At 40.6% G+C, this 24,057-nt stretch overlaps 1 protein-coding gene across 1 annotated transcript in view; it reads right to left on the reverse strand.

Annotated features, from left to right (window-relative positions):
- Window positions 1–1,829: 1,829 nt before the first annotated feature.
- Window positions 1,830–24,057, reverse strand: part of clip1b (CAP-GLY domain containing linker protein 1b) — a 54,139-nt gene continuing 31,911 nt past the window's right edge. Inside the window, exons 14-22 of the mRNA XM_053340613.1 lie at window positions 23,949–24,023; window positions 13,799–13,905; window positions 7,033–7,078; window positions 6,772–6,815; window positions 5,859–5,952; window positions 5,578–5,743; window positions 5,433–5,485; window positions 3,863–3,975; window positions 1,830–2,065 (exon numbers count right to left, since the gene is read on the reverse strand). Of these exons, the coding sequence (XP_053196588.1) occupies window positions 1,831–2,065; window positions 3,863–3,975; window positions 5,433–5,485; window positions 5,578–5,743; window positions 5,859–5,952; window positions 6,772–6,815; window positions 7,033–7,078; window positions 13,799–13,905; window positions 23,949–24,023 (933 nt within the window). The 3' untranslated portion in view covers window position 1,830. The remainder of the gene's footprint in view (window positions 2,066–3,862; window positions 3,976–5,432; window positions 5,486–5,577; window positions 5,744–5,858; window positions 5,953–6,771; window positions 6,816–7,032; window positions 7,079–13,798; window positions 13,906–23,948; window positions 24,024–24,057) is intronic.

Genomic DNA, 24,057 nt, shown 5'->3' on the forward strand with positions numbered 1-24,057 from the left:
AGGCTTCAGTATGCTTTAAAAGAAGCGATCAAGCAGCATTTACAGTACAGCCTTCATCAGAGTCTTTATAAAACACATTACAAGCAGTATTTAAATATAGTAGAAGTTTAACTAGACCTGGGCAATTAATTGAAAAATAATTGAAGCCGACATTTAGAAACTCTAATCGACTTAATCTTGCTCATGTCAGTTAATGGTGGTGTTCATTGTTGCCATGACAACAAAGTTTGCTTTGCCATCTTTAAGGAATATGAAAACTTGTCTCCAGTGATGATTTTAACCCCAAACCATGATCTTTACATAGTTCTAATCAAGTCAACTAGACATTAGCCACAGCGTCACACCTTAAATCATCTTTACTTTCACTCCCTAAAGATACTGATGTGTGAGGGCAGCAGAGTAAAATACTAAACTAAAGATACTGAAAATACATAATTGTTCATCAAGGGTGGAGATAATCGTTCATTAATCGTAACCCAGGTTAAAAGTTCAATTAATCAGCCAGCTCTAAGTTTAAGTAAAGTAGACACACATTTAAAAAGGTAAAAATATACAAAAAATAACCAATTCTACCAAAGTAGGTTGGGTCATATGGTCATGTGACTTCAGGCCAATCAAAGGGGCAAATGGACACAGTTTAGATTTTAGGCTTTAAGGACCAAATATAGTGTCTAATAATCTATTGGCTGATAAATATCTGATGCACATAATAGTTTTTAAATATTGCTTGTAATGTGTTTTTATGATGATACTAATGAAGGTTGCAAGCTGAAATGAGTTGGTCTAACAATATACTGCAAGTGTTGCTGCAGATTTGACTTTTTTTTTGGGGACTTTTGGACCTTGGATGTAGGTGAAGTTGAGCCAGAAACTCAAACAGCGCCTGAATCCTCTTTTTGGACATCGGAGGGGGCAACATCTGACACTTTCTGTAACTTTCTGAAACAGATAATCCCACATTTACACTCAGCGATTGGTCAGAAATGCAGATTTGATAAAGTAAGTTGACTTTTTTTCATTTTCCACACAACTACAAATGTCATTTTGCTCGTGTAAAACATTTTAAATGCCAAAAAAGACTTTGATTATTCCTGTTTGCTGTCTCTATAACAAAGATTTTCCACCTCGCTTTTATAAACTGATGAACTGTAAACATTTTTATCTTTTTACCCGTCATGAGAACTACTTTAAAAGCATACTGAAGCCTTTAAAAGGGGTTGATACACTGGAAGAAAGTTACTGGCAGTATCACTCGGATTGGTTTGTAGCTTTAACAGGAATGTAGAGTCGGACAAGATGCTTCATTTTTTTCCCTTCAGTTTCAAATGTGCTTTAAATAAGTTTGTTCGTTGTTGTGCTAATTATCTAATAAAGCCTCCTCCTGAAAAACAACGCGTGTGAAAACATCGCTTATTTTTAAAAGATACAAACAAATACGTTAAAAAAAATTTAAAAACGAGTGCAGAGAGGACGGATTTCCTGTTGGGGTTTTTTTTTTTTTTTTTTTTTTTCTTGTGTGTTATAAACATCGATATTGCACCAAAGCAGCATATTTGGACGAGCCGAGCATTCTGCATTTACAGAACAGTTTATCTTCAGAGGATTTTTTTTAGATCAGGACAGTTACCAGCTACCAGTGATATGCATAAATACAGTATAAAAATACATTATGGAAAAATCTGCAAGAGAGAAGAGGAAGGGGAGGGGGGAGGAGGGGGGAGGATTTTTAGTCAGGCATGGCGGAGCTGGACAGGAGGAGGAAATGTGAAATGTGGTAGAAGAAGAGAAAAAAAGGAGTGCAGCAGGAGGAAAAGAGGATTTTGGATTAGATTAGAAGGTCTGGTCGTCGTTGCAGGATTCGGTGGCGTGTCCGAAAGCCTCGCAGATGTCGCAGTACGGGCGCTCGTCGGCCGGGTTACCGTGGTAAGTGGTGTGAGGTACGGAGTCGGGGCTCTGGGCCTGAGTGGGACAATCCTCCGTGTCGTGGAGGTCGAAGCAGTCGCAGATGTCGCAGAAGAGACGAGGGGTCGCCTTCTTTTCCCGCTTCGAGGTGCTTTTGTTGAAACTGAAAAGATATGAGAAGAAGAGAAGAGAAGAATAATGAGTAATAGTTGATTTAAAACTCCTCCTCCACCCACTCTGAGATAAATTAAACTGTCATCATTTGGGTTTTTGTGTGTTTGTTCACTGGTTTTTAGCACAGGAGCAAATATCTGCTTATAAATGAATAAAATAGACTGTCAGAGTTTTCATTATAACCTTATTAAAATATTCATATCATCTTTTTTTAAATATTTTTTAGATACTGTAGGAGACTTTTTCTGACACTGTGAGTATTTTATTATCATTTATTACCTATATTTGTTTTATTAGTACAACCTTTGGAGTGTTTTTAGTCATTAATTTTCTGTTTTTACCATTGGATAGTTAGAGATGTGTTTTTATGTGACGTTATGTGTGGCTGTTTTAATGTGAATTGAGTTTAATTGAACTTTGTGATGTAAAAAGATAGAAAAACCTAAACTATATTGGCTTCTATATTAAGTTTAGGTGAGATTTAAAGGAATAATTCGCTTTTTTTCAAGTTTCAACCTTCACATTAGACAATTAAAAATGATGCATAATAACATAACACACTATAACATAAACTAAAAAAGCAATATTATATATATAGAGACATTTTTTAGGATGTAATGTATGTCTGAGTTTTGAATAAAATTACATTTGCTGCTTTTTAAAATCAGAACTTCTTTTTTTCTTTTTGGTGTTTTAGAAACTTTGGTCTTGACAGCCGAGTAATTGGTACATTTATTCAATCCGGCGTAGGATGAGAGAGAGAGAGAGAGAGAGGGAGAGAGAGAGAGGGAGAGAGAGAGAGAGAGAGAGAGAGAGAGAGAGAGAGAGAGAGAGAGAGAGAGAGAGCTGGAGAGACAGAGAGAGAGAGACATAGAGGGAGAGAGAGAAAGAGAGAGAGACGTCAATCATCTGTTGTTAAATCTTCTTGAAGTTGATGTGGAAAGTTAAATAATTTGAAAGTGTGGGCTGATGTTGTGAGGAGAGCTGTAAGTAACAATTATTATTATTGTTCATCATTTGGTGAATAATGTGTCAAAAATGTGAGAAAAATGCATCAAGATGACAAATTTAGTCCAAATCTTTTGCTTTAAATGATTAATAAATTATATAAAACAGCTGATGATGAATCTTCCTCTCATCAAGCTGCTTTATATATTCTTATTAGGGCTGTCAGCGTTAACGCGTTAATCGCGATTAGATTAATGCAATCCATAACGCGTTCATTTTTTTTAATCGCATTTTATTTTTGCAAGCCTTTTTGTCCCTTCTACTCCCCCGTAGACGGCTCCTCTAGCTGTAGCGCTATGCTTTGAAGTGGCCTCCTGCAGTAAACCTACCGCGCTGATGGAAAGTAAGAGAGCTACTGGACTTTTGAACGGCTTGTTTAACTTTAAAACACTTCCAGACGGTTCAGTTGACAAGTCAAAAGTAAAGTGCAACCTGTGTCAAACGGAGTTTAACTACCACCGGGGTACATCGAGTTTGAGTTAGCACCTCCACGCTAAACACCCAGGTGCAGCCAAGCGAGCCTCAGCTCCACCAAAGGACCATTTTGGAGTGTGGGAGTCGCAGCAGAGCCGTGATTGATTCCCAGTTAAGACACTCTGGTAAGAAATGCTTTACATTATGGGCTTAAAACTGCCTTCAAATGTAAAATAACAGGACTTTAAACATGCAATTCAAAACGCGATTAATCGTGATTAACTATGAAAATTCTGCGATTAATCTCGATTAAAAAATGTTATCGTTTGACAGCCCTAATATGTATATATTATTTATTTCTTACTCGTCTGTGCCGTCGTTGCCGTTGAACTCGGCCAGAGCGAGTTTCTTCAGTTTGATCTTCAGCTCCTCGTTCTTCCGCTGCAGGTCCACGATCACGCTGTTCAGGAAGTTGATCTGAGGAAGAGGATCAGACGACATCATCATCATCATCATCATCATCATCATCACCACTGACAGCTGCACACTTTAACCCTTTCATACTGTTTGGGTTCCTGTCGTCCTCTCGGGTCAAATTGACCCCGTCTGTTTTGACTGTTCCTTCCTTCCTTCCTCACTCCTTCTCTTTTTCCTCCCTTCCTTCTTTCCTTCCTCCAACCCCCTTTCTTCCTTCTTTCCTCCTTCCTTGTCTCTTTCTTTCCTCCCCATTACCTTTCTTCTTTCCTGTTCTTCTTTCCTTCCTTCCTCTTTTCCTTTCTCTCTCCCTCCCTCCTAGCTTCCTTCTGTCCTTTCCTCCCTTCCTTCCTTCCTCCCTCCCCCCTTTCCTTCCTTCCTCCCTCCTTTCCTTCCTTCCTCCCTTCCTCTTTTCCTTTCTCTCTCCCTCCCTCCTTCCTTCTTTCTTCCCTCCCTCCTAGCTTCCTCCTGTCCTTTCCTCCCTCCTTTCCTTCCTCCCTCCTCCATCCCTTGCTTCCTTGACTCGAGGACAACAGGAGGGTTAACAGCTGTAAAAAAAAAATTAAAAAACCCCATAAATGTTGTTTTCCTCGTTTATTTGTGCTAAAATATTAATAGTTTTAATAAGATAGTAGTGATGAGGATTTCTTTTTTAGACTGACGGCTCTAACGGTTATACAATAAACCTCACAGATGACTGAGCTCTTTTTAAAAGCACTTTAAATTTTAATCTTTCATTTGCACTCTACGTCGTTTTTAATGCACTCTCATATTTTATGCTCTATTTTTAGTTTCTGTTTTCTTTCTCTCTTCGATGATGGTGATGGTGATGATGATGTTTCTCTCTTTCTTTTTTTCTGTACTTTGTTTTTTTTTCAATTGTATGTTTCAATGTTTCCAATTTTTACTGTTAAATCATCTGATATTTTGTTTTTATGCCGTGGGCCAGAACCGACCCGTCGAGGAATCCAATCCGGCCCACTCTCCTTCCATCTTTCCTACCTTAGTTTCCTTTTTTCCTTCCCACATTCTATCTATCTGTCTTCCCCTTCTTTCCTCTTTCCTTCCTTCCTTTCTTTCTTCCTTCCTTCCCTCCTTCTTTCCTTACATCTTTCCTTCTCGTCTTCTTCTCCTCCATTCCATCTTTCCAACCTTCTTTTCCTTCCTTCCTTCCTCCCTTTCTTCCCTATTTCCTTCCCTCCATCTTTCCATCCTTCTGTCCTTCCCTCCTTTCCCCCCTTTCCTTACATATTTCCTTCCTGTCTTCTTCTCCTTGATTCCATCTGTCCTTCCTTCCTTCCTTCCTGTTTTCTTTTCCTTCCTTCCTTCCTTCCTTCCATCTTTTTAATGATCTAGCCCTCATCATATTTCCTTTGATTGAAGATGAGTTTGACTCTCCTGCAGTAGAATATAAACCGTATGTGAGAGTTAAAGATAATAAATCCTCCTCTCAGTCTCACCTGTCCTTCTGCGAACTCCTTCTCTTCCCTCAGCTGCTCCAGAGCTGCGTCGCCTGCAGGAGCCAAAGAACAAACAAACATCCAATCAGAAAACAGCTCGACAGGAAACTAAATAAGGAAGCTCGACTATCCGCCTCCGCCTCACCTGAGCGTGGAGCTTCCCTGTCTCCTCCCTCCGTCGTCTCTGTTCCCATGAGGCTTTGCTCCAGGCTGTGAACTCGACTCTGCAGCTGAGCTTTGTCTCTTTCCAGCGTCTCCACGGCCGTCTGCAGCGTCTTGGCCATGGCGTTCTCTCCTCGCAGCACCGCGATCTGCAGCCACGGGAGACAAAACAAATAAATCCCTCGCAGCGGCTCGCAGCAGCTCAGATTACTACTCCGATAAAAAAGGAAAAACAAAGACAGGATGACAGCCGAGTGTCGGTACCTCATTCCTCAGAGTCTCCAGTTCCCGATCTTTGTCTGAGATTAAGGCTGCAGTGGATTTCTGGAAGTCTGATTCCTGATTAGAGACGATTTCTCTGTGAGAGAAAAAGAGAAAAGTGAATATTAAACTCAAAGATGCTGTGAAGATGAAGAATTCATTTTATCTTTTATCTTTGACATAAAGATCTCAACATCTTCAATCATTCTCCTACTCAAAGGATCAAATTTCCATCGAGGGGGCTTCAGGAAGGAAGGAAGGAAGGGAGGAAGGGAGGAAGGAAGGAAGGAAAGAAAGAAAGAAGGGCTTATTCCTTCCTCCCTCCTTTCCTTCCTTCTTCCTTTCCTTCCTTCTTCCTTCCTCCCTCATTTCCTCCCTTCGTCCCTCCCTCCTTCCGTCCTCCCTCCTTTCCTCTCTTCCTTCCTTCCTCCCTTCCCCTCTCCCTCCTTTCCTTCCTTCCTCCTTTCCTTCCTTCCTCCCTCCCTCCCTCCCTCCCTTCCTTCCTTCCTTCCTCCCTCCCTCCCTCCTTCCCTCCCTTCCTTGCTATCTCTGAAATCCATCATGAATAAATGTCGGTAAATCCACTTAGAAATAATATAATAATAATAAGAAAACAGACGCCACATAACTCAAGAACTCAGGGTATTAAGGTAATTTACATTTTTAATCCTTTTTTTAAATAACCAGAATCTTTTAAGGTTTTTTTTTTAAAAAACATATAAACATATTATAAAACATAACAGGAAGTGGGAAGGTAAGTTACAATAATTCCCATAGTGTAGAATTGATATGTTTAAATATTTATGTTCAGTATAGTAAAGATGCAAAGGAGTGTAAACTATAATTTGTTATATGATTAAATTAAAGCTAAAGTTGATCATCAGATGTTAAAAAGAGAATCTAAAGAGTTTCTTACCTGGTCTTCATGTCCGTCTGTTGACTGTTCGAGTCGTCATGGTGCTGAGAGGCAAACACACACACAGATATAGAGGCATTTAAATAGAAGCTAAACCCGTCTGAGCTTTAAGACTTCACTCACAGCAGGAAGTCAATCCCCCAACGATGCCAAAACCCATTAATCAAATCTCCGTTTCTGGCCCCTCCGAACAAAACCCTCTGATCTATAACAGGATGAAAGCAATCAGTTTACATAATATGAAAAGTTTTTGGTCGGTACCTCCTCGAGATGCTGAGACTTCTGGGAGGCCAGTTTCAGCTCCTCACTGAAAGGCAAGAAAAAGAAGAGAGAGAGAAAGAAGAGAGAGAGAGAAAAGAAGAGAGAGAGATATCACGATCAGCTTCTACATACTTAAATCTGGTGTGATGCCAGATGTTAACTGTTCAGTAAAGTATCACGCACATTTCCAGCTCTATGTCTATATTCTGGAGCAGGATTTCACAGTTAACCTGGAGGGAGAGAGGAAAGGAGGGAGAGAGGAAGGAAGGAAGGAAGGAAGGAGGGAGGGTGGGAGGGAGGGAGGGAGGAAGGAAAAGAGGAAGGAAGGAAAGGAGGGAGAGAGAGAGGAAGGAAGGAAGGAAGGAAGGAAAGGAGGGAGGAAGGAAGAGAGGAAAGGAGGGAGGACGGAAGGAAGAAGGAAGGAAAGGAGGGAGGAAGGAATAAGGAAGGAATAAGGAAGGAAGGAAGGAAGGGAGGAAGGAAGGAAGGGAGGTAGGAAGGAGGGAAGAAAGGAAGGAAGGGAGGAAGGAAGAAGAAAAGGAGGGAGGAAGGAAGGAGGGAGGGAGGGAGGGGAAGGTGGGAGAGAGGGAGGGAGGGAGGGAGAAAGGACAAGAGGAAGGAAGGAAAGAAGGACAGAGGAAAGATAGAAGGAGGAAGGGAGGAAGGAAGAAGGAAGGAAAGGAGAGAGGAAGGAAGGAGGGAAGAAAGGAAGGAAGGGAGGAAGGAAGAAGGAAGGAAATGAGGGAGGAAGGAAGGAGGGAGGGAGGGAGGGAGGGAGGAAGGAAGAAGGAAGGAAAGGAAGGAAGGAAGGAAGGAAGAAGGAAGGAAGGGGGTGGAGGGTCTTAAAGAGACAGGAGCTAAAACGGCTTGTTTCAGACAGAGGCTGAACTGAGCGGCTGCATAAAGAGACAGGGGTCAGTAAGATAAATAAGGAGCTTTTTTTTTAAACTGGAAATCATGCAACTATACTCCAGTAGAGCCGTAGAATATAAATATAGAGCTGGTGATGTGCAGAAGAGTAAGTCCCCTAAAAAGACAGAGTTGATCCAACGTTAACGACAAATTCATCTCCAGCAGTGAAATGTGAGGATTGCTAATCTACAGCGTAATTCTCATCATTCAAAAAGCCCATCTGTTGGTCCATTCCTGCAGATTACTCTCCTCTTTTAAAAAGGATTTAAATGACTGTAAAACCCTAAAGTGTGGTGGTCTGTAATATAAAGTATGTCTACATCAGGGGGGTCAAACATGCGGCCTGTGGGCCAGAACCGGCCCCCCGAGGGGTGCAATCCGGCCCACTTTCCATCATGTGTTCTTTTCCTTCCTTCAATCTGTCCTTCCTACCTTTCTTCCTTCCTTCTTTCCTTCCATCTGTCCTTCCTCCCTTTCTTCCTTCTGTCCTTCCTTCCTTCCTTCCTTCCATCTATCCTTACTGTCTTCTCTCCTCTTCCTTCCATCTTTCTTCCCTCCCTTCGATCCTCCCTCCTTCCTTCCTTCCTGTCTTCCATCTTTCCTTACCGTTTTCTCTCCTCTTCCTTCCATCCTTCCTACCTTCCTTCGATCCTCCCTTTCTTCCTTCCTTCGATCCTCCCTTTCTTCCTTTCATCTTTTCTTCCTGTCTTCTCTTCCTTCCTTCCTTCCATCTTCTCTTCCTTTCTTCCTTCGATCTCTTTCCTTCCTTCCTTCCAGTCTTCCATCTATCCTTACTGTCTTCTCTCTTCTTCCTTCCATCCTTCCATCTTTCTTCCCTCCCTTTGATCCTCCCTCCTTCCTTCCTTCCTTTTAATGATCCAGCCCACATAAGATCACATTGGGCTGTATGTGGCCCTTGAATGAAGATGAGTTTGACACCTCTGCTCTACATCTACGGATGGGAAATGCCATCAAGATATTCTACAGCTGATACAGTAATCTGTGTATGTGATTCAATTTAAACCCAGAGAGACGGCAGCGGAGACGATCATCGCTGTCTGGGAATTTATGGATGTGGATATTTTTGGAAACGCTGGAACCAAAATGATTTGCAGGAGTTTATCTCCATGTGGGTCATTCTTAGGATTTGTGTCAAAAGGAAGAACTCTGAAGCCATGTGTGACTAATAGCTCAGTCTGAGCACCATCTGGGTAAAATATTTAGCCGCCTGCTGTATAATTACATTTAACATGCCTCTGTAGCATCCTGCCCTCCGACACAGGGAGGAGGAGGCTGAGTTAAAGGGGAACTGCACTGTATAAATATGCTTCTGTCATTTTGTTTTTATTGCTTTTCTACCGACTTTTTATTAGGGCTGTCAAACGATTAATTTTTTAAATCGAGATTAATCACAGAATTTCCATAGTTAATCACGATTAATTGCGTTTTGAATTGCATGTTTAAAATCCTGTTATTTTACATTTGAAGGCAGTTTTAAGCCCATAATGTAAAGCATTTCTTACCAGAGTGTCTTAACTGGGAATCAATCACGGCTCTGCTGCGACTCCCACACTCCAAAATGGTCCTTTGGTGGAGCTGAGGCTCGCTTGGCTGCACCTGGGTGTTTAGCGTGGAGGTGCTAACTCAAACTCCACGTACTCCGGTGGTAGTTAAACTCCGTTTGACACAGGTTGCATTTTACTTTTGACTTGTCAACTGAAGCGTCTGGAAGTGTTTTAAAGTTAAACAAGCCGTTCAAAAGTCCAGTAGCTCTCTTACTTTCCATCAGCGCGGTAGGTTTACTGCAGGAGGCCACTTCAAAGCATAGCGCTACAGCTAGAGGAGCTGTCTACGGGGGAGTAGAAGGGACAAAAAGGCTTGCAACATTAAAATGCGATTAAAAAAAATTAACGTGTTATGGATTGCATTAATCTAATCGCGATTAACGGGTTAACGCTGACAGCCCTCATTTTTACTTATGGTTATCATACCGACAGAATCTCATACCGGCCCATGCCTACTCTGCTGTCTCTTTATTGTACAGTAATAAGTGTTTTGTGTATTATTTCATATTCCTGTTTAGTGTTGTGACAGTTTCCATGACAAAAGCTTGTTGTTGTTCTAATCCATTATTTATACATTATTTAGTTCTTGTGAATGTCGGCATGCAGCGAATATTCGGCACCTTTAAAAAAAACAAACAAGGATTTGACAAACAGTAAAAACAACAAATACAAGAAACACACATCTGAGCTGCTGCGGTGGTGAGAACAGCTGTTTCTTTCAGACGCCACAAAGCCGCATTGATTCCACACAAACGCACACACACACACACAGTTTAACACACACACACACACACACACACACACACACACACACACACATGATGATGTCATAGCCAGGCGGTCCTAGGAGGAGAGCGATTACATAACAGCGGCACACTGAGGAAGGACGCGCCTCGGAAAGGATGGAGGAACACATTGTTGTTATGAGACAGGATGGAGGAGGGAGGTGTGTGTGTGTGTGTGTGTGTGTGTGTGTGTGTGTGTGTGTGTGTGTGTGTAATTATTAGTGGTATTTAACATGACCCCCTTCTATGTAGAAACAGAGAGATTTTTAGGTTTAAAACTGTCATTTCCGTCTCCATCTGCTGGTCCGTCTACAGGAAGCTAAACATTGATGATTGTAATTCAGCCAATTAAATCCATCTGGAGCTCTGACATCACAGCTTGGGGCTCTGATGACTCAGTAAGGGAGGGGGGAGGAGAGGTGGTGGTGGTGGTGGTGGTGGGGGGGGGGGGCAGGATGATGTAAAGACTCGAAAACACACGTGCATACTTACACACACACACACACACACACACACACACACACACACACACACACACACACACACACACACACACACACACACACACACACACACACACACACACACACACAAAGGGTCTATAAATAACCCACAAACACAACAACAGAGCGAGATGAAAACACGCTGTGAGAAAAAAGATGGAATATTTTTACCTCACATCGGAAAAAACTGTTTCAGACTAACAATCAATAACAGACCTGCCGCCAAAATATAGTTTTATGGGAGCTGGAGAAGTGATCGATAATTCAACTTCAACAACCTTTATCATGATTATTCTTCTTGATCCACGTTATTGTTAAAGTATCAGATTTTTTTCATGTCTTTTTTGGCATATATATATATATATATTTTTTTTTAAACATGTCTTTATTAGAGTTTTGCATTAAGACACATCATTATAACAACCATGTAGACATATAGCAACATCCACTCAACAAAACATATGAACTTCCCCATACAAACAGGCAGCATAACTCATTGGACATTTACTTTTATCCCCATATTGTATCAAACTAACACATCACTCCACCTCACATATACACTCTCATTTACAAAGCATCATCAATATCTCCATGTTTGACAAAATTCAAAAATCTTTCCCAAATGACATTAAATGCAGATGTCTTCCTCCTGATAATATAGGTGAGTCTTTCCAGAGCCAGACTTGATGTTAGATTTGATGTTAGGGTTTTTTGGCATATTTAATACTTTAATCATCTTGCAAAACAACACTGATGTTTTATAAAAGTAGAGTTTTATTCTACCAGTTTATTCATCCATATATTTCAAAATTGATTTTATGCTGCAAATTATTATAGATGGATTATTATTATTATTATTATATGTTGTGGATTATTATCTTTTAATTAATGTTGTATTGAAGTAAGGAGGTGAGATTCATTCTATAAACCCCGCCAGGTTTTCTGATCTCGCCTGCACAATCTGCTTCTTCTGGATGTTGTTAATTTTATAGTGCAAATAAATAAATAAAAATATAGTATAAAAATAAAGTGTTTAATCTGCAGTGTGAACAGTAAGTGCCTCTCTCACATGCTCTCTTTAAATTTTAAAGATCACCGTCTGCAGCTTTGATGAAGACGAGAACAATAAAAAAAACACAAGCAGGGAAACACGTGCTTTAAAACTTTTAACTAAGAGCTAAGAGAGCTGTCACATTCATCACATTCATTCCTACTTTCTTCTTCTGCATCACGTTCCTGTGCTCGGCTCGCTGTTCGTTCCAGCAGCTTGAGCCACGATGCTAACGGACGCTAATTGTGTTGCCTGCAAACACACTCCAGCTGAGACTCTGAGACTTTTAATCTTAATTCATTCATTACTGTTAAAAGTTAGATTATATATTATAAAGTCGAGCCTGGTTCTGCCTGAGGTTTCTTCTGGTTAACCCTCCTGTTGTCCTCAAGGGAAGGAAGGAAGGGAGGAAGGGACGAAGGGACGAAGGGAGGAAGAAAGGAAGGAAGGAGGGAGGGAGGGAGAAAGGAGAAGAGGAAGGTGGAAGGAAAGGAGGGAGGAGGAAGGAAGGGAGGAAAGGAAATAAGGAAGGGAGGAAGGAAGGAATGAAGGACAGGAAAAAAGGGAGGATGGTAGGGGGGAGGAAAGAAAGAGAGAAGGAGGGAGGGAGGAAGGGAAGGAAGGAAGGAACGAAACAGGGAGGGAGGAAAGAAGCACAGAAGGAAGGAAGAAAGGGGGGTGGAGGAAGGAAAGAAGGAAGGAGGGAGCGAGGGAGAAAGGAAAAGAGGAAGGGAGGAAGGAAGGACAGAGGAAAGAAGGAAGGGAGGAAGGTAGGGGGGAGGAAGGAAAGGAAGGAAAGGAAGGAAGGAGGGAAGAAAAGAAGGAAGGGAGGAAGGTAGGGGGGAGGAAGGAGAGGAAGGAAAGGAAAGAAGGAGGGAAGGATGGAAGGAAGGGAGAAAAGAAGGAACAGTCAAAACAGACAGGGGTCAATTTGACCCGTGAGGACGACAGGAAGGTTAAAGCTTTAAATTGTGTGGTGAGTAAATATTCACATGGAGGGTTTCTGTTGTTCTCCTCTCCATCATCATCATCATCACATCCATAATCACTCTCAGTCTCATCCTCCGGCTAATTATGTCCTTCACACCACACTTAGTAACGTGGAGCCGGATCCGCCTTCATCACATACTCGACATTTCTGTGTTACACCAATAAAGACTTTACATGTTTTATATTGTTTAAAGTCAATTAAATCCACCCACATCCTCCCATTGGTGTCAAATTAGGACTCTCGATAATACAGACAGGCTTTTAACTCATCAATACCCCCCCCCGCTTCCCCCCCAGGACAGGCTCATGAACTCACTGCGAGAGAAGAGGGAAGGAAAAGAAGGAGGGAGGACAGAAGGAAGGAAGGGAGGAAGGAAAGAAAGGAAGGAAGGACAGAAGGAAGGAAGGAAGGAAGGAATGAAGGAATGAAGGATGGAAGGTAGGAAGGAAGGAAGGAAGGAAGGGAAGTAGGAAAGGAAGGAAGGAAGGAAGGAGGGAAGGAAGGAAAGGAAGGAAGGAAGGAAAGGAAGGAAGGAAGGACAGACGGAAGGAAGGAAGGACAGAATGAAGGAAAGAATGAAGGAATGAAGGAATGAAGGATGGAAGGTAGGAAGGAAGGAAGGAAGGGAAGTAGGAAAGGAAGGAAGGAAGGAGGGAAGGAAAGAAGGAGGGAGGGAGGAAGGACAGAAGGACAGACGGAAGGAAGGACAGAAGGAAGGAAGGAAGGACAGAAGGAAGGACAGAAGGAAGGAAGGAAGGAAGGATCCATCCACATCCTCCCATTTGTGTCGAATTAGGACTCTCGATAATACAGACAGGCTTTTAACTCATCAATACACCCCCCCCCCCCTTCCCCCCCTACCCCCCTCCTCTTTACCCCCCTCCCCCCACCCCCCCCCCCCCCACGACAGGCTCATGAACTCACCGGGGGTCACCATAAGAGGAAAAAACAACACTCACATTTCCTTGCAGAGGACTCCGATGCGCTGGTTCTCTGAGCTGCTGCGCTCCTTCGTCAGGCTGAGCTCCTCCTGGTATTTAGAGTTCTGTTGTTTCAAAGCCTCGAGCTGGACGGAGAAAAGAAACGACAGATACGACAAAAGGAGGAAAAAGAAAGAGGGAGTCAGAAATAAGAGCTGAGACAATGCAAACTCATTTTTAAGGGATCTCAAATGTGAAAATCAGCAGTTTTATCTTGTCTTGATTTAGTAAATTAAATATTTTGAGGGTTTTTTAAGAGTGATGGTGATGGAAGGAAGGAAGTTAGGGAGGGAGAAAGGAAAAGAGGAAGGGAGGAAGGAAAGAAAGAAGGACAGAGGAAAGAAGGAAGGGAGGAAGGTTGGGGGGAGGAAAGAAAGAGAGAAGGAGGGAGGGAGGAAAGAGGGAAGGGAGGGAGGAAGGACAGAAGGATGGAAGGAAGGAAGGAATGAATGAAGGAAGGAAGGAAGGACAGAATGAAGGAAAGAAAGAAGGAAGGAAGGAAAGAAGGACAGAAAGAAGGAAGAAATGAAGGAAGGAAGGAAGGAAGGAAGGAAGGTAGGAAGGAAGGAAGGAAGGAAGGTAGGAAGGAAGGAAGGAAGGAAGGAAGGACAGGATGAAGGAAAGAAAGAAGGATGGAAGGAAGGACAGAAAGAAGGAAGAAAGGAAGGAAGGAAGGAAGGAAGGAAGGAAGGAAGGAAGGAAGGAACAGTCAAAACAGACGGGGTCAATTTGACCCAGGAGGACGACAGAGGGTCAGAAATCTGCAGTTTTTTCTCGTCTTGATGTAGTAAACTGAATATTTGGGGTTTTTAGAGTGATGGTTGGACAAAACATGATATCTGATGACTCATTTTGGGCTCTAGGAAACTGTAAGAGGCTTTTTATAAACTGTTTTTGATGTTATAAAAAGCCGAATGATTCATTGAGAGAACAATCAGCAGACTAATCGATAAAGAATATTTAAACTGTGGTGACGTACAGTAGAGAAACGGAGGTGGAAGCTTTCTGAAGGCTGTGAACTGAAAACACTGATTGAAACTCACATCAATATAAACATTTTATGGCTTGTTTTCTGTTCCACACACAATAAACTAGAGCTGCAACTAATTAATATCATCATTATCAATAATAATAAATAATAAAACCATTAATCATTTCATTTGCTGAATACTGGCATTTAAAATACAGTTTATCAGGACACACACTGATATTCTTTAATATTTTGTTATATCTATGATTTCATTATATTCGTATTTAATTATTTATTTTATATACATATTTTATTAATTAATTAATTAATTTTAAATTCTATTTTTTTTTATAATTATTTATGTATTTATTTAAAATTCTATTTAATTTAATTTATTTATTTTTATAATTATTTATTTATTTATTTTATAATTATTTATTTATTTATTTTAAATTCTATTTAATTTTATTTATTTATTTTTATAATTATTTATGTATTTATTTATTTATTTTATAATTATTTATGTTTTTATTTTAAATTCTATTTAATTTTATTTATTTATTTTTATAATTATTTATGTATTTATTTATTTATTTTATAATTATTTATGTTTTTATTTTCTATTATTTTGTTTGTTTATATATGTACGTATGGTGAAACTACAGGTAACACTTGATATCTGTCATGACTCAGCACACTCAGCAGTTTGAGGTTAAAACAATGTGAAACTAAAAATAACCCCTCCCTCCCCTCCAGGAGACTCATCAGTCACCTCAGGCTAACTTTCTCTTCTCATTCAACTCAGATGAGGTTTTAAGAAAAAGAAAAAGAAATGTGCAGGAATCACTTCTGACAGTTCAAACTACTTTAAAAAAAACACACACACGCACGTGCAGCAGCGTGACCGTGATATCAGCAGATTTTTAAAATAGCAATAATCAATAATTAATTAGGACGGAGAAGAATGACTTTAAAAATCAATGCTTCTGCTGAAAATGGCTTTAACCCTCCTGTTGTCCTCGAACCAAGGAAGGAAGGGAGGAAGGGAGGGAGGAAGGAAGGGAGGAAGGAAGGGAGGGAGGAAGGAAAGGAAGGAAAGGAAGGAAGGAGGAAATAAGGAAGGAAGGAAGGAAGGGAGGAAAGGAAAGAAGAAAGGGAGGAAGGAAAGGAAGAAGGACAGAGGAAAGAAGGAAGGGAGGAAGGTTGGGGGAAGGAATGAAAGAGAAGGAGGGAGGGAGGAAAGACAGACAGACGGACAGACGGAAGGAAGGAAAAGAGGAAGAGAGGAAGGAAAGAAAGAAAGGAAGGAAGGAGGGAAGGAACAGTCAAAACAGACGGGGTCAATTTGACCTGGGAGGACGACAGGAAGGTTAAATATGAATAAAAAAAGACTGTTACTATTTGCACTTTAACACATTTTTAAGTATTAGCTGTGTTTTTGCTCCATTTTTGCACCTCTGACACACACACACACACACACACACACACACACACACACACACACACACACACACACACACACACACACACACACACAATAACATACAAGACACACATGCATAGCAGATTATAAAATAACAATAATGTATAATTAATTAATTAAATAGGACCGACAAGAATTACTTAAAACAGAAATCACATTTAAATTTAAAAAAAGTGTTATTAACTGCTCCATTTCTGCTGCATGTGAGTTGTCAGTACCCATTTACACCTCTGAGACACACACACACACACATAATAACACACACACACGTGCACATGCATACATGCAAAACATCCAGCACACGAGTTCCTGCAGGACTCAAACCTAAAACATGACATCTGACATGAACACAGAGAGAAGCAGCTAATTAGAGCTACAGTAAGTGGAGCATGAGAGAGAGAGAAAAGCCTCGTTAAGAGAATATAATCAAAGTCTTTCTGCCTACTGAGACTTTTTAAATGCTTTTTATTATTATTATTATTATACTGGCTGCACTACAACAGAGATGATCCTACCTGGTAGTGAGGAGAGTAGATGGTGCTGGAGTAACCCTGATGCAGAGCAGCTATGTCCATACCTCCACACAGCTGACTGACTGTCTGTCGGATATATAAACTAACCTGCTGCTAAACCAGAGCAGTGTTGTAGCTGTTTCTGTTTCTGTCTCTGTTGCCAGCTCTGCTCCCTCTATCTATAACATGCACACAGACCCAATACAAGCTGGGCATCAATAAACCATCAGCTCTCTCTCTCTCTCTCTCTCGCTCTGTCCCGCTCGCTCTCTGATCCCCCGCTGTGCACAAGCAGCGAGAGGGAAATGGGGAGCGTGTCGCCTGAGCAGCTTCCCTCGCTCTCTCTTCCTCTCTCTCTGTCTGTCTCTCTCTCTCTCTCCCTCTCTCTCTCTCTCTCTCTCTCATAGTCGGGTTAAAGAAGCAGAGCACTTGTATTATGTAAGTCAGATTCAGCTCCTCCCTCCTCACAAATCCTGCTTCCCGGCTCTCTCCCAACGCTCCTCTAACAGCTTTTCATTCACAATGTTTGACATCAATGACAACTGCTTTTTTAATGTTATACTGATAATAAAAAATAAAAAAACAGCTATATATAGAAGTTATATGTTTTTATATTATTGATTAATATGTCAATAATGTAATAAATCAATTAGTCGTTTGGTGAAAGGTCAGAAAGTAGTGGAAAAACTATTAAGAACAAGGCCATGGCAACATAAAACATGGATTTTTTTTCTCTCATTGACCCTAAATGTGATGTTTTACAGACGTCTACAGACCTCACTTGTTCTAAACTTTTATTAAAACATGTCAGAGACTCATTCTGGTCATGTTCAAGATGAAAACATATGAAACTCAACTTCAAAAATGCCTCTTATGTCAGCAGTGACTTGTGTTATTCTTCATTTATACACTAAACCACACCTGTATCTATAGCAACCATAGAACACAACCCGTATCTATAGCAACCATAGAACCCAACCTGTATCTATAGCAACCATAGAACACTCTGATGGTCTGTCTGTGCATTACATACTTCATACAAGTGGTAAAGATTGACCCAAAAAGTGAAATGGGTTTAATAGATTTAGTTTTTGAGCAGATATCATGACACAAAGTGACTTCTAGCAGACCTACCAAGGGTTAATATTCAAACTGTGTCTTCTGGCTGATTGTTAATTCCAAATATAGTTTCTATATATTTTTTCATTATCAATGAATCCATCAGTTGTTTTCTCAATGAATCCATCAGCTTACTAACAGTGTTGAGTGTGTTAGTGGACTTATATCAAATAAGATATATGTTGGGGGTGGTAGTGGGACTCCTCTTCTTTTTTTTCTTCTGCTGCCTTTTTCACTTTTTGGGGTGAGGATAGTCATGAACTACCTGAAGTCATTTTGGTTTGGATGGTGGTCTATTTTCCTTCCTGTTGTGACATGTTTGTGATACAGAGAGCACTTGTATGTTGTTTATGTTTTGTTTTGATAAAAAAAAATCAATACAATCTATTAAAAAAATAAAAATAAAATAAGATGTATGCTGGGTGGCTCTCTTAATACATTTTATAATATTATTTGAGCCATTTCTGACTTATATGGAAACACTAAACACTGTGAGCTCTCCTATAATTGAACTCAAATCACGACATAGAGGGCTCTGATCTACCTTACCATGTATTTTAGGTATTAAATGTGTATTTTTATTAATTACTGCTTGTTTGTTTATGTCATTTTGTTTAGTTTCCTAGTCATTTGCTTATATGATATAATTTTACATTAGCACTATTCATGTATGGCTCAGTGGGAAGATATGATGGATGAACAACATGCAGTCATCTGTGTTGTGGTATTTCCTATTGACTGTATTACAAAGCTGTTATGTTGTTGAAAAATGGTAAATAAATAAAAAAGATGCTTATCAGTTGACTGTCATAAAAGACAAGAAAAAAGAAAAGAAAATATTCACATCTGAGAAGCTGGAGTCAGAATTTGGGTCTTTTTTTTGCTTCACTATTAGAAACTGTTTAAGATCAAATTTGACATATTTTTACATTTTATAAAGAGAAGTTAAACACGTCTTTTAACTTCTGACCACTTTTCATACAGTGATCCAGAATAATATGAATTGGAAATATTTCAGCATTCTCTATTAGCTTACTGGCCCGTCTCTCTCTCTCTCTCTCTCTTCCCTTGCTTCCTATCATCCTGCAAATGTCACTGCATAATAAAAGCATCAAATACCCCACAGGAGCGCATCTCTCTCTCTCTCTCCCTTCCTCTCTCTCTCTCTCTCTCTCTCTTCTCTCTCTCTCTCTCTCTCTCTCTCTCTCTTTCTTTCTTTCTCTCTCTCTCTCTCCCTTCCTCTCTCTCTCTCTCTCTCGCTCTCCCTCTCTCTCTTTCTCTCGCTCCCTCTCTCCTCCTCTCTCTCTCTCTCTCTCTCTCGCTCTCCCTCTCTCTCTCTCTCTTTCTCTCGCTCCCTCTCTCCTCCTCTCCTCTCCTCCCTCCTTCCTCTCCTCCTCTCTTGCTCTCTCTCTCTATCCCCCCCACCCCCCCCCCTCTCTCTCTCTCTCTCTCTCTCTCTCTCTATCCCCCCCCTCTCAACTTTTTTTAATACTCACATTTAATAAAATCATGATATTTCTTATATTAAAATAAGAATATGATCAGTGGGCCTATCTGAGAGTAAAAATAATTTAAACTGTTAATTAACTATCAAAATAATCGCTGACTCATCAACTGATCGATGGTTTTGATCTTTTCAGCTTCAGATGTTGAAAAGGCCGATCTCTAGTCAGCCGTCTGTTAATTGAAGCGATGTTCTGTCCAGCCAGGCGTCATCACACACTCTCTCTCACACACACACACACACACACACACACACACACACACACACACAGCTCGCTCTGACATGTGCAGGATTACATCACGACTTACAGTAACACGGCCGAGCGGAGACGAGAAGCAGATGTCAGAGTGTCGCTACTGTGAATGAAGGTTTTTCCTCCACAGAGAACAAACTGCTGCTCTCTCTCTCTGTGTGTGTGTCTCTCTCTCTCTCTCTCTCTCTGTGTGTGTGTGTGTGTGTGTGTGTCTCTCTCTGTGTGTGTGTGTGTGTGTGTGTGTGTGTGTGTCTTTCTCTCTCTCTGTGTGTGTGTGTGTGTGTGTGTGTGTGTCTCTCTCTCTCTCTCTCTCTGTCTCTCTTCCTCGCTCTCTCTCTGTAGTTATAAAAACATTAATTCAAACATTTCTGCTTTTCTTTCTTTGCATGTGCATTTAAAATAAGATGAATAACCATTAACCCTTTACATATTGTTCATATTCTGACTCATAATTAGTCTTTACACCAATTCACATTCATAAATCCCCCATTAGTTATTAATAAATGTTTGATTATTCCTTAATGAAGCTGTCAGAGAGCAAATACACTGAGTTTATCTATGAAAAAAAGGCATTCACAATCACAGAAATGTGTATCAACTGAACAAAAATGAAAATATGATACCTTTTTTTTGGTATATTAAGGGTCACTTACGAAAAAGTCCACTAAAGAAATGTTTATAAGGTGTTTTTACAGCTCTCAAATGTCAAAAAAATAGGTCAAATGTGACCCTGAACAGTATGTAAGGGGTTAAATACTGTGAGCTGGAGTTCATACATGTGACTCATTCTGCCCCAAACACATTATTACATATTATTATGTATTTATTTATACCAGACGCAGCAGGCTGGAGTCACAGTGCACGTCTTGCATTGTTGGTTTCATATTTAAAGGGCAAAGTCACAATACTTTAACCCTCTTGTTGTCCTCGAGTTAAGGAAGGAAGGGAGGGAGAAAAGAAAAGAGGAAGGGAGGAAGAAGGAAGGAAGAGAGGAAGGAAGAAGGAAGGACAGGAGGGAGGAAGGAATGGAGTTAAGGAAAGAAGTAAGGGAGGAAGGGAGAAAGGTAGGAGGGAGGAAGGGAGAAAAGAAAAGAGGAAGGGATGGAAAGAGGAAGGGAGGAAGAAGGAAGGAAGAAGGAAGGAAAGGAGGGAGGAAGAAATGGAGGAAAGGAAAGAAGTAAGGGAGGAAGGAAAGGAAGGAAGGGAGGGAGGAAGGAAAATAGGAAGGGAGGTAGGAAGAAAAGAAGGACAGAGGAAGGAAGGAAGGAAGGAAGGAAGGAAGGAAGGAAGGAAGGAAGGTAGGAGGGAGGGAGAGAGGGAGAAAAGAAAAGAGGAAGGGAGGAAGGAAGAAGGAAGGACAGGAGGGAGGAAGGAATGGAGTTAAGGAAAGAAGTAAGGGAGGAAGGAAAGGAAGGAAGGCACCCTTGATTTTCTTTCTTTTAACCTTTTCATGCATAGTGGGCAGCGATTCAAATGCTGTTTCCTTATATATATGCATTATGATGGATATTAATGGTTATAGTTGCACTTCAGTGAATTTGGACGCTGAAGCTTCATATTAGCTTTCAGATCAACTATTAAATACTTTTTTTGAACAGGAGGAGGACTGTGGATTTAGTCCTCCATCACTTCCATTGTAAGTGCATTATGAAGGATTTTCTAATAGTCAGTATGAACAGGAGGAATCATTACAACAAGAATAAACATGTTACTTTGGGCTCCTGACTGAAACTGTGCACCTGCCATGAGTCACGTTAACAGAGGCTGATAATAAAGGTCACACATAACAAATGCTTCGCTCTTTTGTTAAAACTTAACAGTCAATTATGTTCATGATCAAAACTCACAAACAAGCACCGACTTACTCATCAGCTGTCATCATGTGTGTCATCAAATCTGACTCACTTACAATATAATAACAAATATGCTATCAATCAATCATCAATCAATCATTCATTAACTGTTTATATGCTACTAATGGATACTGCATGATAGAAGTTAACCCATTTAGGCCTAAGTTCTTCTGGAAATTCAACAGAAGTGTCAGCACCTACTAAATAACTGATTTCTCAGGCTCTGTAGCAGATAGAAATGAAATTCAAAAAGTATTTGAGAGCTTATACCTGTCATGGCTTTCATGAGAAGTTGAGTTTATTTGTCCAAACCTTCAATAAAGTTTAAAAAAAATTCAACAAACTCATTGCAACACTCCCACGTGTATATTCTGATGCATTTCATCGGCCAAGAGACCGGAAATAGGTGGAAAAAACTACAGAATGACGTATCTGCTTTCCCGGTTTTAATGGTAGAAATGCGGTGATGCTTTCCCGGCTTAAATTGGTTAAAGGATTTAAAGGAAATTTATTCTCTCAATGTTTCCAAAAGTAAAAGAAATGTAAGAAATTCCTCTTTAAATCAGGACTAAAAGCTACTGCTGCAGAAAGCTGAACTCACACATTAAAAAGCTTTCTGGAATAACAGAAAGCAAGTTTTATGCTCAGTCTGTATCTCCCGCGTTAATCTCCTACTCCTCCTCTCTCTCTCTCCCTCTCTCTCTCTCTCTCTCCCTCTCTCTCTCTCTCTCTCTCTCTCCCTCTCTCTCTCTCTCTCTCTCTGTCATCACGCCGACCATCTGGAGCAGGCAGGAAAACAGAGTGATGTCACCGAGAGGATGAAAGTAAAGCGAGTGAGCGAGAGGGCACCAGAGAGCTGCAGCCGGACTACGGTTAGAGGAACGACACGGGAGTACGAGGAGTATGAAACGATAAAATATCCAGTTACAGATGGTGGCGAGAGACGGGGAGGATCAGAGAGAGAGAGAGAGAGAGAGAGAGAGAGAGAGAGAGAGAGAGAGAGAGAGAGAGAGTTAGGGTTAGAGAGAGGGCTCGCTGTATTTCACGGTTGACTGATTTTTAATGCGATGACAGCGGGGACTCGCACCGTCACAGACATTCAGCGTGGGAATCCTGTGATATGAATATGCAATAAAAACCCTGCAGGCAACAAATGCTAAAAACTTCTGTGCAAGCATGTGCAAGTCCCACACACACAGAGTCTCTCACACACAGAGTCTCTCACACACACACACACACACACACACACACACACACACACACACACACACACACACACACTTACAAGCATGCATGTGTACACAAAGCTGTGGATTAGCTGCGATAAAAGCAAAACTCTTCATTTAAAGAGTTTAGAGTGACTGATCCTGACATGCGATCAACTGCTTCTGCTTTTATTGTGATTTTAACCTTTTTTTTATTATATTCCTCAATCTCTCTCAGTTCATAACATTTCATTGTTTGACTTATTTATTTATTAACTTATTATATCTTATTGTGTTTATATGTTTCTCTCGGAACAATCTGCAAAAGGCCTTAAAAATAGTTTCTTTACCTCCACTATAGCTTGTTTAAATCATAGACTATAAAAGAAATGGACGTAACATCCGCGACGTCACCCATTGGTTTTCTTCGGACTGCTGCTCGGAAGCCAATAGTTTTGAATCTAGGCAGCGCCATCTTGAAAATTTCAGGTGCATGTTGGGAAAAATAAAAACACGGATTCTACTTATATGGGCATGAGGGGGAGCGGGGAGGTTGCTATGGTTGCGAGGGCTGGATCTCGAGGACATTGGTCAATCAACCTGTCAATCAGGATGTAGCCACGCCCTAATGCATACCCTGCTTTATCGTCAAATATAAAATCAGGGAGGCCAAAATGTCCCAAATGAACATCATACTGCATTGAAGAAGGCTTTAAACTAGCGATTGAGACCATGAACACATTTTGAAAACGTTTACTGAGGTTAGAAATCAAGTGAGAAGTTGGTGAATTCTCCATTGACTTGTATAGAGACGGTCGCCCCCTGGTGGCCTTTTGATAGAATGCAGTTCTAAGTTACTTCTATGTTGGCTTCATTTCAGAGGACCAGAACTCCCCGCCTGGTTAAAAGGCCTTATGTCAGACCTTGTTTTAATTGATTGCAAATGTATTTAACTCCACTGAGGTAAAATAAACAATATGTTCTTTATTTTATTCTATTTAATAATTGTATTTTTATGATTAGCAGGACCTGAGTACTGTATTTTGTCCTCTTTTATACATCTACATGGCTGGAATGACAATAAGGATCCTTGAAAACCAAAAAAATACACGTGCAAAAGAGCCTCGACTGGATTAAAGACATAACTGCTAACTACATTTAGCTCGTAGGTTTACAGGTTACAAGTATTAAACTGTAGCTTAATGTGTGTAACCATAACTTCCTGCTCACCTGTGTCTCCAGTGCTTTATTCTCATTGGTCAGCTGCTCCAGTGACAGCGCCGTCCTCTCCGACTCTTCTGCTTTCTGTAAAAACATCAACAGACCAAACACATTAATA

This window comes from Scomber japonicus, chromosome 19 (assembly GCF_027409825.1).
Source record: "Scomber japonicus isolate fScoJap1 chromosome 19, fScoJap1.pri, whole genome shotgun sequence".
Classification (NCBI taxonomy): domain Eukaryota; kingdom Metazoa; phylum Chordata; class Actinopteri; order Scombriformes; family Scombridae; genus Scomber; species Scomber japonicus.